Source organism: Cavia porcellus, unplaced genomic scaffold (genome assembly GCF_034190915.1).
Source record: "Cavia porcellus strain 051 isolate PalLab524CR breed Dunkin Hartley unplaced genomic scaffold, mCavPor4.1 scaffold_19, whole genome shotgun sequence".
In the NCBI taxonomy this organism is placed as follows: domain Eukaryota; kingdom Metazoa; phylum Chordata; class Mammalia; order Rodentia; family Caviidae; genus Cavia; species Cavia porcellus.
This window is the reverse complement of record NW_026947502.1, coordinates 34,580,185-34,594,193: the sequence shown is the minus strand read 5'-3', so window position 1 is coordinate 34,594,193 and position 14,009 is coordinate 34,580,185. Positions and strand designations below refer to the sequence as shown.

Genomic DNA, 14,009 nt, shown 5'->3' with positions numbered 1-14,009 from the left:
CTAGCTTTAAAATTCTCCTTCTACTAATACTCATATGTCTTTCTCTACCCCGCTTCCAAAATCTTGGTGGCTAGAAGCTACTGAGGACCTTTGATGATTGAAAACATCTAATTTCAATACTTCCTAACTGTGCAACAGAATACTTCTAAACACACACAGGCTAGACCTCTTTTCAAAATACACGGAAACTTTATTCTACCCATTCTTTTTGTACCTCCTCCCATACATTTACTACTTGTTGCAATGCCACACTTAAAGAACATATGTGATTTTTTAAAAAAAAAGTTATTCTGTCCCTTGCTTCTCTAAAATCCACAAGTGGTATCACAGGTGTACACACAGTTCTGTTAAACTGACTGCTGACATCCAAGTATACCAAAATGATACATCTTTCCCAGAATACAATTCAGAAGCCTCAGTGACTCTGTAAAGGTTTTATGGCTTCCCACTTTCCCAAATCTTGACATTTGTATACTTAAAACAATACAATTAAGCCATCAACCATGGAGATTTCATGGTTCATAAATGCTGCCTCAGCATTCCCACTGAAACAAAAGAGCAGTAAGATGCTCTGTGGGTTTCTCCTCCTTTTCTTTCAAAGGAAGGTCTAATCTAATATGTGAGACAGCTTAAAAAATTGGTTTTTGTTTGTCTGTTTATCTGTGTATTTTGCATGACACTAGGTATGGAATCCAGGGCCTTTCCACTGCCCAATACCCCTAATACAGTCCATTTTTAAATTCTGAGACAGGGCCTCAATAAATTGTCCAGGCGGGGCTAGAACTGCAATCTTTTGATCACTTCCCAGAATGAATAAACCACCACATACACATTTTGACATTGGGTTTGGGGTGAGTTTCAGTGTAGCTGAGTGATAAAGCATACATCAAGCATGCACAAGGTCCTAGGTTTTAATTTTAGTGCCAAAAACAAAACAAAAAAGTCCCCATACATACAATTACATATTGATTTAATTGGTAAACCGATCCTGATGGATTAGCTATACTATCATAACTGTCTGTTTTATTTTAAAAGTTCACCTATCAAGGATCATAAAACTTTCTCAGGAATAAATACATAAGCCAGAAGGCACTCCCACGATCTATATTCAGAACACACTAAAAGCTCACATTTCAGTAAGGCAAACAACCTTACAGTTAAGACAACATGATTAATGTATAAATGGGTACTTAATGAAGGAGCCTCCCTACAGCCCAATGAAAACATTACAAGGTGCTCAATATCCTTATACCTAGGAAAATACAAATTAATGCCACAATGATACGGCACTACAAAACTCTCCATGTGATGTGATGTGCAGGGTAGGACAGAGCGCAACTAAAACTGTTATATACTATGATAAAACATACAGTGAATGTTTAAGTTGTAAACATTATAAAGAAAAAACATTATAAAAGAAACATTGTCAGTAATTACCCTCAAAATACAGTACTCCTCACTGCAAACACTTATCCCATTGTTCTGGTCACTTTCTAAATCATTTGTAGAACTCTCTTTTGTTCTTTAGTTGCACTGTCATGGCTTCCTCCGTGTTCTGAATGAATGCAAAACATTTATGGCAATTTTTGTCAAATAAAAACCTTGCAGAGTATCCTCAGTCACCAGATCTGGTACCATGCGATCTCTGGTTCTTTTCCAAGTCAAAATGACCCAGGGCAGGTAAATGCTTTCAACTGATTAAGGACACTGAGGCAGTTATGATAGCACACCTAAAGGCACTAACAAAAGAGAACTTCCAGAACTGCTTTACAAGAATGATGGGGTGTGTGCTTCAAACAAGGGAAAGCGTGGGGGTTGTGGGTGGTGTTATGGCAGTTATTTCTCCTGTAGTACACATTTTTTTTTTGTCTTTTTCCTTGTTATCGGTACTGAGGATTGAACTCATGACTGCTTGCCTGCAAGGCAGGCGCTTATACCGCTGAGCTAAATCTCCAGTCCCCTGTAGTACACTTTTTAAGTTTACTGCTCTGTGACATTGAGTATATTGCTATTAGGAACGTAATTTTGTAATTTGCTACAACCACTATGAATATGTGGCTCCAGAAGTCCAGTCTTCTTTTTCACTCGAGATGGGGTTTCACTATGCAGTTCAGGCTGACCCTGAAGTCACGATGTAGCCCAGACTAGCCTCAAACTCACAGCAATCCTCCTATCTCAGCCTCCCAAATGCTGGAATTACAGGTGTGCGCCACCATACCTGACTAGCAAATCTAATTTTAAGCAATTAAGGGCTTACTTCCTTCAAAGGACATTTATAAAAATACTCACAGCAGGTTTTATTCATCATAGCAAAAACAGGGTACACAATACACAAGAATGGACAAAGAACTGTGATATTTGTATATTAGAGTATTACTGAAAAAAAAAAAAAACCCAAGTATTGACAATGTAACAACATAAACAAAAACCATTGGAATTACTTAGCCAAAGAAGTCAAATATAAGGAGTACTCACTACAAAATTCTTACTGTATGAAGCTCAGGGAAAAAGCAAAACTAATCAATGGCAGTAAAAGTCATTAAATGTATGGTTTCTGTTTTCTCCTAAGGCACTGTTCCTTTGATCCTACAGATTCCCAGCAAGTAACTAAAAGCAGTACGCTTCACTTTACATCTATTCTCTTATCTTAAAACTTTAGGTCAGATTCTTGAAAGGGTTGCTGGCCCAGGCCGGATACTGTAGCCAGCAAAGCCAAGGAGCTCCTATCTCCCCCCACCCTTAGAAATTACCTCTGGCGCCAACTAAGACCAATGGGCTACCTGTGCATCCCTAATGCCCCTTAGGGTCCACCCCAGGCCAAGGCTACTTATGTGCCTCACTCTACATGTTCCACGGAGAGATTGCCGGCCTGGGGTGGAGATGCCACGCCCCAGGGGGTCGGGGGTGTCTCTCCCCGCATTCCCAAAATAAAGGTTACTTATATTTTATACTTCTTATCTTTTCAGCCGCCGCCAGTCCTCCTCCTCTTCCTCCCCTTCACAGTTCTATCAATTCTCACTCAGCTTTGCACATAGGCATGCAAATATTTAGGGAGTACTGTCTCTGTCTAAAACCTGGCAAAATAGTTAATTAGCTCTAAATATACATAACCCATCTCATTCCCCTTCCAAAATGGAGGACATCAGAAGAGATTTAGACACTCAACTACCAATGAGTGCCCAGAAATCTCCAGTTTGTGCTCTAAACCTAAGGTCATCTTAGATTCCAGCAGAGCTTACATGAAACCGAGAATGCCCCAAACAGAAACACTTCTCTCAGGGAAAATAAATTGTACCCTCAAACAATTAGGACTTGTCCCAGAGTTGTTCTGCAAAACCAAAACTGAGAAAATGTTCAGGACCACTCTGGCCCACCTCAACCAATCCATAAACACCAATCTTCTTTTATGAATGTGACACATCTTCATCTGAGATGTGACTCTTTCAAGTCCTCAAGCTGAAGTTCCTTTCCAATTTTCTCTTGCTGCTTAACTCTAAGAAATTTAACTATGCCTCACATAATGTGCCCTGAAGTTTCTTCTGTGATGCAAGTTGAGGTCCTATCTCTTCATTGGGGAACTTCCTCAGGTTCTGACCAGTGACAGTTTCACATATATGATAAACTATTCAGTCCATATTAGTGTACTTTATGTATTTTAGTGTCAACGAAAAGGGTTTAAAGATAATGTAAGGGTCTAATTTTCTACTTTTACATTTACTATTAAGGATATTACAAAGGGTTCAGATGAAGAGATGCATAGGGGAGGTATGAGAGAATGGCACAAAGCTGCCATGGTCTCTCTAAGTACCTCTGCTCATTCAAAGTTCCAATTTGCATCCTTACATCTCTTTGTTGAATTTATCAGAAATAATTAAACGGTCACATAAATCTGTACAATTAGAAACTACATTAAACTACAGTTAATAATTAGAAACTACAGTAAATTGCATAATCTAAATTCCTTGTGGGCAGAGCCTTTTTAACTTTGTGTTACAAATAGTGTCTAATAATACATGATTAATAAAAAAGTACTGCAGAAAGACTGAGGAACTGTTTCAGATTAAAGAAAACTAAAGAGCTCTGTAAATTAAATGCAAATGTAATAAATGAGCCTGAACAGGATTCTAGATGGGCGAGAGGTGGGGACTGCTAAAAGGATCACAGTGAGTAATTACTGAATCTGAATATGAACTATCCAGACAGCAGCACCATATCACTGGCACATTTTTTAATTTGATAACTGGGAATACCCTAACAACTCTTTACTCTTAAAAATACATGGATTCGCCTATGTGCATAAGGCTTGCAATCTATCCCTAGCACTGCAATTAAAAAAAAAAAAAGTACATACTGGGCATAGCCACATCTATAATCCCAATTACTTTACAGACTGAGGCAAGAGTAACACAAATTCAAGGTCATGAACAAGTTCAAAACCTAAAAACCTTGGCAAGAACTCCACTCAAAAAATTAAAAAAAAAAAAAAAAGGGATGGGGATATAACTCAGCACTGCCTACATTTAATCCTCAATCCCATCACCACCACAACAATGAACAAAGATACATGCAGAAATAGCTAAGAGTAAAGAGACATGTCTGCAACTCAACAATGAACAACATCCCATCACCACCACAACAATGAACAAAGATACATGCAGAAATAGCTAAGGGTAAAGAGACATGTCTGCAACTCGGTGTGTGTGGTGTGAAGATCAGAACCAGGATCCTACCACAAGGGAGGCAAACGCTCTTCCTCTGAGCCACACCGTTAGCCCTGCAAACCACTCTTAAACAATTCCGTCACTTAGATACTTTTCTCATCGCTGAGACAGAATACCCAACCGGTAAAGGTGGAAAGGTTTATTTAGCTCACGGTCTGTCAGGCTTCAGTCCACAGTTGGCTGGCTCTAAGGCAAGGTGACAGAGCAGAGGGGGTCACAGAATAGAAACTTCCATGGCATGGCAGAGCAGGCAGAAGGGCAGCGAGCATCAAGCAATGGCAGCAACCAAACCTGCTTTTATATTCCATGCAGGGTACCCACCTTTTGGATAGTGCCGCCCATACCCAGGGTAGGAGTCTATTAATCCTAGCATCACACACCCTAGATTCAGCCACCTCAAAAACCCTATCTATGACTTCATGAGGCTTTAGGGGAACTTCTAGATACAATAATAACCATATACATAACTGTATCAAAAGTTACAAGCAAATATGGCAAAACATTAACTGGTGGATCCTTTCTTTGTATTCCTCTTGCTATTTTTCTCCACATTTGAAATCATCTCATTACTAATGCAGTTTTTATGGAGTCACAGATAACAAGAATGTTTCCATCTTTTTAGTGGATTCATTCAAATCTGTACTGTGATGACAGTAAATGACAGGTACTGTCCAGGGCCCTGAATTTGAAAATTAATCCCTTTCAAGTTGTCTTAAAAAAATAAACAACAAAAACTAGAATACAATTATAAGTGCAAAGAGATAGGAGGAAGGTACCTAACTAAGCGTTGGGTAGAGGTCTTTGAGCTGGGGTGGTCACCTTTGTAAGACTGTCACCGACAGCAATCTACTTGGCTAGATACACAGAAGCTGAAATAATTCATGTACAGATCTACCCATACTGCAAATCTATGACAACTGGTGTTGCCATGGAATACCTACCCACACCAGCATGCTCCCCAGGAGTAACTCACCAGCCAGACCACTGGCCACAGTACCGGAATAAAAGCTTTGTCACCCAGGCTCCCAGGCAGCAGACTGTCTGACAAGGTAGGAGCTATTCTTTCAGGCTCCCCTACATACTTCATGACCCTCATCCACAGTCTCAACCATCTCATCCTCAGGCTCCCCCTTTGAAGAGGCTACCAGTCACAGACATTCCTGATGGCCAGTACGATACCTCTGATTACCTCACAGCCTCAGAGATACCTGTGTTCCCTCCTTCCACATGAATCAAGCCCTTGTCTTAAAAGCATAATAACTTTTTGTTGCAGCAATTACTATTTATAAGCTGTAGTGGATTGGTAACTGGTAGTCAACTTAAACACCAGCTGACCTGAATCAGCATGGTGCTGGGTGTGGATGGCCTACCTGAGCACTGTTGCCAGCATAAAAAGGAGGCTTGGAGAGGAAAAAGATTTGTTGGTTTTCCTGGAGGCATTTGTGAGCTTTTTTCTGAGATGAATTTGGCTGCTCTCATCACTGGAGGAAATCAAGACTTTGTTGTTACTGAGAATGGCTGCGGGTTCACTCTAAGGGAGCTCTGGTCCTTGCTTTGAGCTTGGTGTCCTGGCTCCAGAGGGGAAGATGTGTGCTTTTTAATCTCCAGGAGAAGCCTGCCACACTGGCTTTCTGATATGAACTTGGCTATTCTAATCGTTGGAGGAGCCTGGGACTCTGTTGTCACTGTTAGATGGTTGAGGTACTTTTTGGGGGAGCCTGGTTCTTATTTTGAGCATCCTTTCTTGACTACAATGCAGAAACTTCAGTCTACTGGCACAGCTCCTTCACCTCACTGGCATAGATTTTTTAGCTTCCACCACTGACCTTTGGGCCTTTCCAGTGCATATCCGTAAACAGATTTGCATGAATCATTGTTGTGGGCTCTAGGCCTCCAGCTAGACTCCTGGGGGGCATTGTCATGGGCTCTAGGTTTCAGCTAGACTCCTGGGGGGCACTGTCATGGGCTCTAGGTCTTCAGCTGGACTCCTAGGGGGCACTGTCATGGGCTCTAGGTCTTCCGCTGGACTCATGCAGAGCAATGTTGTGGGATCCAGGCCCTCAGCTGGATTCTCTAGGTCTTTACTGTGTGGATAGATTTCCTGCACTTCCTTTGTATTTGACTCACTGGGTGGCCATTATAAATAATACTATAAATTACATGTCCTGAACATAATCATTTTCCTTACAATCCCTGACTATAGCATAAGCTCAGTCTACTAGCCAGAAAATGGCAGTCTTCTGAGTCAAGGGAAAGATCTGAGAAGCCCTTGCTAACTTCATTTCAACGCCAGAGGAAGAATACATGCTCTGCCATTTATCAAGCCCTACAACTTGCTTGTCACCTGCCCTAAAAGTATACACACTAGAAGTGAATTTGACCCCTAACCACTAAAAGGTGTCTAAGTACTTGTAGGTATCTTTTGTACTATAAAACTGCTTCATATTTTTCTTTTCAAAATACACAGTAATACCTCATCTGGAAAAAAATAACCCAAAGCAAACAAAAAAAAAAATTCAAGGGCTGGAAATTATCAAATAAGATTGGCTTTCCTTGATAATTACTCATAACTTCTGAGAAGTTTGTCTCAGATTCTTTAGACTATCCATATGCACAATGATTCTGCTACAGTATAACAAAAATCTCTGGACTGCCACACATAACTAAAAACATTAATAAAATGTAGGAATGCAATTTTTTTAAAAAAAATGAATATATTGTCAACTTAAAATAAGGGAACCCATGGTAACACTGCATACTTTAAAAGCAAGGGAAAAAAGGGCTTAACACATCAGCCTAAGTTTAATCAGCAGCTAAGAAATTAGAAAAAAGTCTTGACTTATATAAAATGAAGTTTTAATAAAACTATTACAAAGAATGGAGTAAGACTAATAAGAGTTTGCTTTTTAACAATGCTGCTTCTTTTATGCAACAGTACCACCAAGTGGCAGAAGGACATACTGCAATCCCAGCTGGTTGAATATTTACACCATTCAAGAATGGCCAAGTGTTACAGGCTGAATTGTGTGTTTCCCCCCCAAATATTTGTAGGTAGAAACCTATCATTCAGTGTAACTGTATTTGGAGAGCACCATGAAAGGAAGCAATAAAGGTCCTATGTGGTCCTTAGCAGCACGGTCCTAATCCGACAGGGATGACACCTGTATAAGACACCACTCAAGCACGTTAGCATATACTCAGGAAAGGCCGAGTGAACAGTTACAAAGTGGCTGTCTACAAAAGCAAGGAAGAATGCTCTCGCCAGGATCCCATACTTTGGCTTTCAGGACTGTTAAGAAGTAAATTTCTGCTATTTAAGCCACTCCATCTATGACAGATTGTTGTGGCAGTTCAAGTAGGCTAAAAGAGCAACACTCCGCCTTAGCCCTCAAACTACTCTCTACGACAAAGAAGTCATTTAAAAATCAGGAATCAAAGTTAAGACTTGCTTTTAAGAACTCTACTCCAAAAAAACTACAGAAGGCAAAGTGAAGTATTTTTCTGCCACATTGTTTGAAAAGAGGCTGTTAGTCAAAATTCAGAAGCCATGATTAACTCTAAAGGAAAACTCCGTCAAATGAAGGTACTCTGGTTCCTCAGAAGCTCTGCCTTTCTTAGCGCAACAAAAACCTCAAAAGAGAAAAAACAATGTTTATCCAAATGAGAACAGTTAAATAAAACAAAAATTGGATGTACTTTAAAAAAAAAAAAAAAGTGTTTTCAGAGGCACAAGCTCCTACCTGGCAAGCACAAGGTCCTGAATTTGATTTCCAGTTAAAAAAAAAAAAAAATTGAGTTTTCAGAAATATGCTTATTCACTTGCAACTAATATATTTCTGAGTGCTTACAGTGTAGTATGGATTTCAAAGCCATACTACTTCTGCATTCTTGCTGTGCTGTTTAATAACTGTAGACTGCAGGCTTGCTACTAAGCTAATGTTTGAGGTCCCTCACCTGGAACAATGGCAACAGGACTCTCCCACAATATAGGTAAAGTATCCCTTTTCCAAAATGCCTGGGACCAGAAGTGTTTCAGATTTGGAAGTTTTTCAGATTAGCAATGCCCACTCTCTAGTTACATTATTCCTTGGATATCTCTCCCTTAGATCTTATCATTTTTACATCATTCTATTTCCTATGCCCTAAGAATAAATTTTATTTATTTATTTATTTATTTATTTATTTATACTGGAGATTGAACTCACAACCTCACACGCTTATGCCGCTGAGCTAAATCCCTGGCTCTATAACTATGAGTTACTAAAATTAGTGAATGGACAGAATAGCCTTTTATCTTGGTACGTTAGTACAGAAAACAAGATAAATGAAAAAGAAAATCTGGTGCCTCAGGTCACAGCTGAACTGAGGGGGTGACTGCCTCCCTCTCTCTTTTTCTTCATAATTGCACCCTATTCCTGCATTATTCTTACTTTTTACAGTATTGTGTTCAAAATTTGTAAGATGAAGAACAATAGTGAGACACAGGTAGATGTTGTGAGTCTGTTCAACTTTCTAACTTCAACTTTTTCTTTTTTCCCAAGTTCTCGCTAGAGAATCCAATCATAGAAGTAGTTGACAATTTAACCTAAATGTGTCACTTCACTTAAAGCAGTGTCCTTTCTGGACCTGCTGTAGTCTTAACTACATGAACAGGACTACAGCTCAATTTCTCTAAATGAGCATGCTTCCTGCTCTGTCCTTTCTAATGAGCAAGAGAACTACAAAGAGTGAGGACATAAAAGGGAAGACTTACAAACTGCTCCTTTGCATCCTCTACCATCTACAGACAGGAAAGAAAACCTACAGTGGACATGTTATTATCTGCTCCCCACACAGCTTTCAGTTTAGAGGTGTACACAAAAATTTATTTGGAGATGGTTGCTTTATCTATAAGTTGCTACAAATACCACAAATACTAGCTTGGACAGGCTATTTCATAGTGAATTTAAAATACAGTATTTTCAGCCATTTTTAAAAATTCTACCTCACAGGATTTAAATTATTTCTGCTTTCCCTATGTTAGAAATTACTAAAGGTTTATAAGAATTTAAAGTTTTATTCTGTACTAACAGGTAATGGTTTAAGAGAATATGAACTTTTATTCCTCACTACCAGTTACATTTAAAATAGGCAATAAACATGACTGCAGAAAAACATCTAAGGCAATGGACTCTAATAAAATATGTCACAAAATCCATTTTACTATCTGAAAAAAATATCAAATTAAAATCACTACCTTGGTTTTTTTCTTCCTTAAAGCTATCATTTCTAGTTATGACATTCTTGAAAGAGATTCTCCTTACTAAATTTGTTTTATAGAGATTAAATGACTTTCCCAAAACAATGTCTTCTAGGCTATTAAGTAACAGAGCCTACACTAGAACAAAGACCTTCTAGTTCTACACTGCAACTCTTTCTATTACATCATACTTACTGCAGGTCAACATGTCAAATCTCAAAGACAAAGTACAGTGTAATGATAAAGAACTGTAAATACAAGGTACTATGTAATTAATGCTACACAAATGGTAACAGTAGCTACTATTAAAGTTCAGAGATTACTGTGGGCTACAGCTGGCTGGTAAACTAGACTTCTTAGCAAGGATGAACTAGAAAACTTACCCACTCTAAATTTCACTTTACAGAGAAGAAACTGAAGTCCTATACACAAGCTAATTTGTCACAGAACTTCAAAGAAAAATAATAATTTGAGCTGGTTTAGAAACATAAATATACAGGATTCAAACAGGAAGAAAGAAGAGAGGTATTTCAGGTAGGGAAATAATCGTAGCGAAATTTTAGGGTCTGAACAAAATTGCCAAATTCAGAGGACAGCAAATAAATCTCTTAAATGACTCAGATGTGTGTTTCTGAGAGGAGATGGAGTTTTAAATCTTCAAGAATTAAACTTCATCTTACAGGCATAGGCTCTCAAGCAACAAATGTAAATTTCTCAGAATACTCCCATTTGTACACCTACATAAAAGTCAAAACTACAAAACAAGGAATGTAATAGCTGAAATGTTTTGCAATTACAAAGTCAATCCTAAAAGGTTGAGAACACACCATCATAAAAAAAGAAAGCAAAGGAAATGATTTTTAAAGTGGACAGTCCAATGAGATGCACACCTGTAATCCCAGCTCTGAGTGAAGTGGAGGGAGGAGGACTGCAGGTTCAAGACCAGCCCGGGCAACTTAGTAACTTAAAAACATTCTTCTGAAAATAAAGAATAAAGAAGGGCTGGAAGTGTAGCACAGTGCAAAAGCACAGTACCACAAAAACAAAAATAGAGGGAAAAAAGGGAGGAAAACAAATGGAAACAAAAATAAACGGCAAGGTACATACAGGGACAAAACAATCATGGTTATGTTGTAAGTTACAGTACTTCCTGAACTCTTAAGTTTTAGAAAGAAGATTAGATTGGCTCAAAGAACAGGCCCACACAGCTGTAACCACTTACCAGTTTACACCAAGCCTCACTCAGGCAGCGCGTTTCACACTATCCCAAGTGTCATTTAACTAGTAGATTCTTACATTAAATACATTCAGCAAAACTGGTCTTTTTATATTGATTGTCTTATAAAAATCAATAAAAAATATGACATTTTTGGTCATTCTGGCATTTAAATAACTGGACTGGTAAGTGGTTAGACAATACCTGGAAACTAACAATCAAATACACTGCTTGAGACAGCAGTACTTACCTCTCTAGCAGCACAATCATGAGGAGCTTCTTCTTTATTTACTTTTCCTTTTGGAAATCCCCAGCCTGATTTTGCTAGGTACCCCTGAACCAGTAGTACCTACAAAACAAGCAGAAATGTAACTCAAACTTGCCTTTCTTTCGAATGCTCCTAAAATGAAAGACATTTTTCAAGTAACTACTACTACCATAAGAACACACGAGAAACTCTGGGAAGCAGGGCTAGGGATAAGATATATAATGTTCCATACCCTTAAATTTCTTTACCATATACATGTACTAGTTTTATAATGAAAAATATTTTAAAGGAGAAAATTCACGAACTATACCGATGACTGTACATGGCATTTGACTTAAAAAGACTCCCATAAGTCTAAGTATACTATTACTCTAAAGATAGGCATTTTGCCTTTTTTTAAAAATTGGTTTTTCAGTAATAAAATGACATTTTTTTGGAATGAGCTATAACTGCAACCACTACAAAATCTTAAGACCCAGAATGTATCAAAATACGCAAATTTGGCCCTTTAGCTCTATAGAGCTAAGTGTACTCCAGAAGAACCACACGACAACTTTTGTTTATAAACTGAAAAGTAACAGGTGATCACCCATCTTTTCTTGTTTTATTACACTCACATTTTCAAGTGTCTCATCAAGAATAATTGCACCATATGTTGGTACTCCCATTTTATATTCCTTCCATTCATCCAAAATTTTTTCCACATCTTCACCTTGAGGCAGCAAAAATGGGCAATGACTGAAGAGTACAATGTTAAGGAAATTCATTTCTCTCTTAATATAGCTTGAAAAATCACATACAGAAAGAGACCTATTTAAATCAACTGCATTTTAGATGAAATTACTCAAAATAGCACTTTACTTAGGTTTAACATTTTTTGTTTCTTCCATATTCATTTTCTCTTGAACCAATTCATTGCTAATTTCTGTATTCAGCCTAGACACAAATCAAGTGAATTTTGGATAATGAAGAATCCTAGATCCCAGAGTTAACACAAATGAATTCAAAACCTGTAGTATCTCAAATACCTTTCAAATTCATAATTATCAGAGTGAAATGAACTGAAACTGACAGCAAGAAACAGAAGTATGGAGAGAGGGAGGAATAGAGATGGAGACTGAGATAGAGAACACATATTGTGAAAAGAAACCATAAGAACACACGAGAAACTCTGGGAAGCAGGACTAGGGATAAGATATATAATGTTCCATACCCTTAAATTTCTTTACCATATACATGTATTAGTTTTATAATGAAAAATATTTTAAAGGAGAAGATTTAAGAACTATACAGAAAAGTAAATAAAGGTATTAAGGAAAGATTGCCAATTTAAAAAAAAGAAAAAAAGAAAAAAAACTGGATATGTTCATCCCCCCAAACTGGAGAGTACACAGTATGGGGGCAGAGGGCGTAAAACTCAAACCCTGAAACTGTATGCCTTCCAATAATCCGTGCCACCAAATATCTCATCACTGTAATTGCTAATTTTGAAAAATGTATGAAAATTCATAGTTTATGGTAGTATTTTTTAAATGGAAACCTTATTTTTAAGGATTCTCAAGTACTCTAAAAAAACTTGTACCGTGTTCTCATTCTAATGTTAAAGTAAAAAAACATAATAATTATTTGGGTAAGCACATTTATGAAACACCACGATAGGACTTCAGAAATCATACCACAACTACTTTAATTATTGTGAGCTACTAAAACAGAATCAAACCTAACATATATCCAGAGTATCATACATTATGTGCACAATAGTCAAATGATACCAAGTAATACCCTAAAAGAAACATAAAAGAGGAAAGAGGAAAAGGTGGCATAAAAAGTGGCAGTACACAGACACCAAACTCAAAAGAATCTTTACGTTAGCACCATATTTCCACTCAGACGAGAGGCCTGGACAAAACAAAAAATCACATTAAATTCATTTTATTAATTTGAATGTTATGTGTTCCACAATTTTGCATTTTAAAATTTGTTTTGATTTTAAAGTTGTAACAAGAACTAAAAAGACTCTTAGCAAGTCCAAAGAGTAAATACCTATAACAACATCATAATTAAAAGCTAGGTACAAAATTAATCTCAATCTTATTCCATGCCTTCATTTGGGGAGGATGAAAACAGGATCTATGTTTGGATACATTAACCATCTCATGAATATCTGTAGATACACAGAGAAAGCTTATTTACCAGTATAAGTCTGGCTTAATATTTTTCAGTAAAATTCTATATGTCATAGTCATCATAGACTTTCTTTTTAACCTAACCAAAGTATAAGTTTTAAATAGGTACTTCTTTCATTAAAAAATTAACCAGGGAAACATAAAAAGACCCCAAAGATAATACCTAATACCTTAGAATAGGAAGTATATTCAGTTTTCCTCTTTGTTCTTCTCCTTAAAATGTCACCATTCATAATTTCAAGGTACACCTTTATCGTCACAAAACTAAATGTTCACCATTACCTTACTGATACATTTTGCATCAGTCCTTGATTGTTTTCCTTTCTCCCTATTAGTACCCTCCTGCTTTTATTTTCCTCCCTGAACTGTAGTCTACCTC

General features: G+C 37.5%; 1 protein-coding gene across 1 annotated transcript in view; it reads right to left on the bottom strand.

Moving 5' to 3' along the window:
- The window catches only part of Dcp2 (decapping mRNA 2), a 57,278-nt gene that overhangs the window by 19,562 nt on the left and 23,707 nt on the right, over positions 1-14,009 (bottom strand). Inside the window, exons 3-4 of the mRNA XM_003473178.5 lie at positions 12,062-12,189; positions 11,427-11,525 (exon numbers count right to left, since the gene is read on the bottom strand). Coding sequence (XP_003473226.2) covers positions 11,427-11,525; positions 12,062-12,189 — 227 coding nt within the window. The remainder of the gene's footprint in view (positions 1-11,426; positions 11,526-12,061; positions 12,190-14,009) is intronic.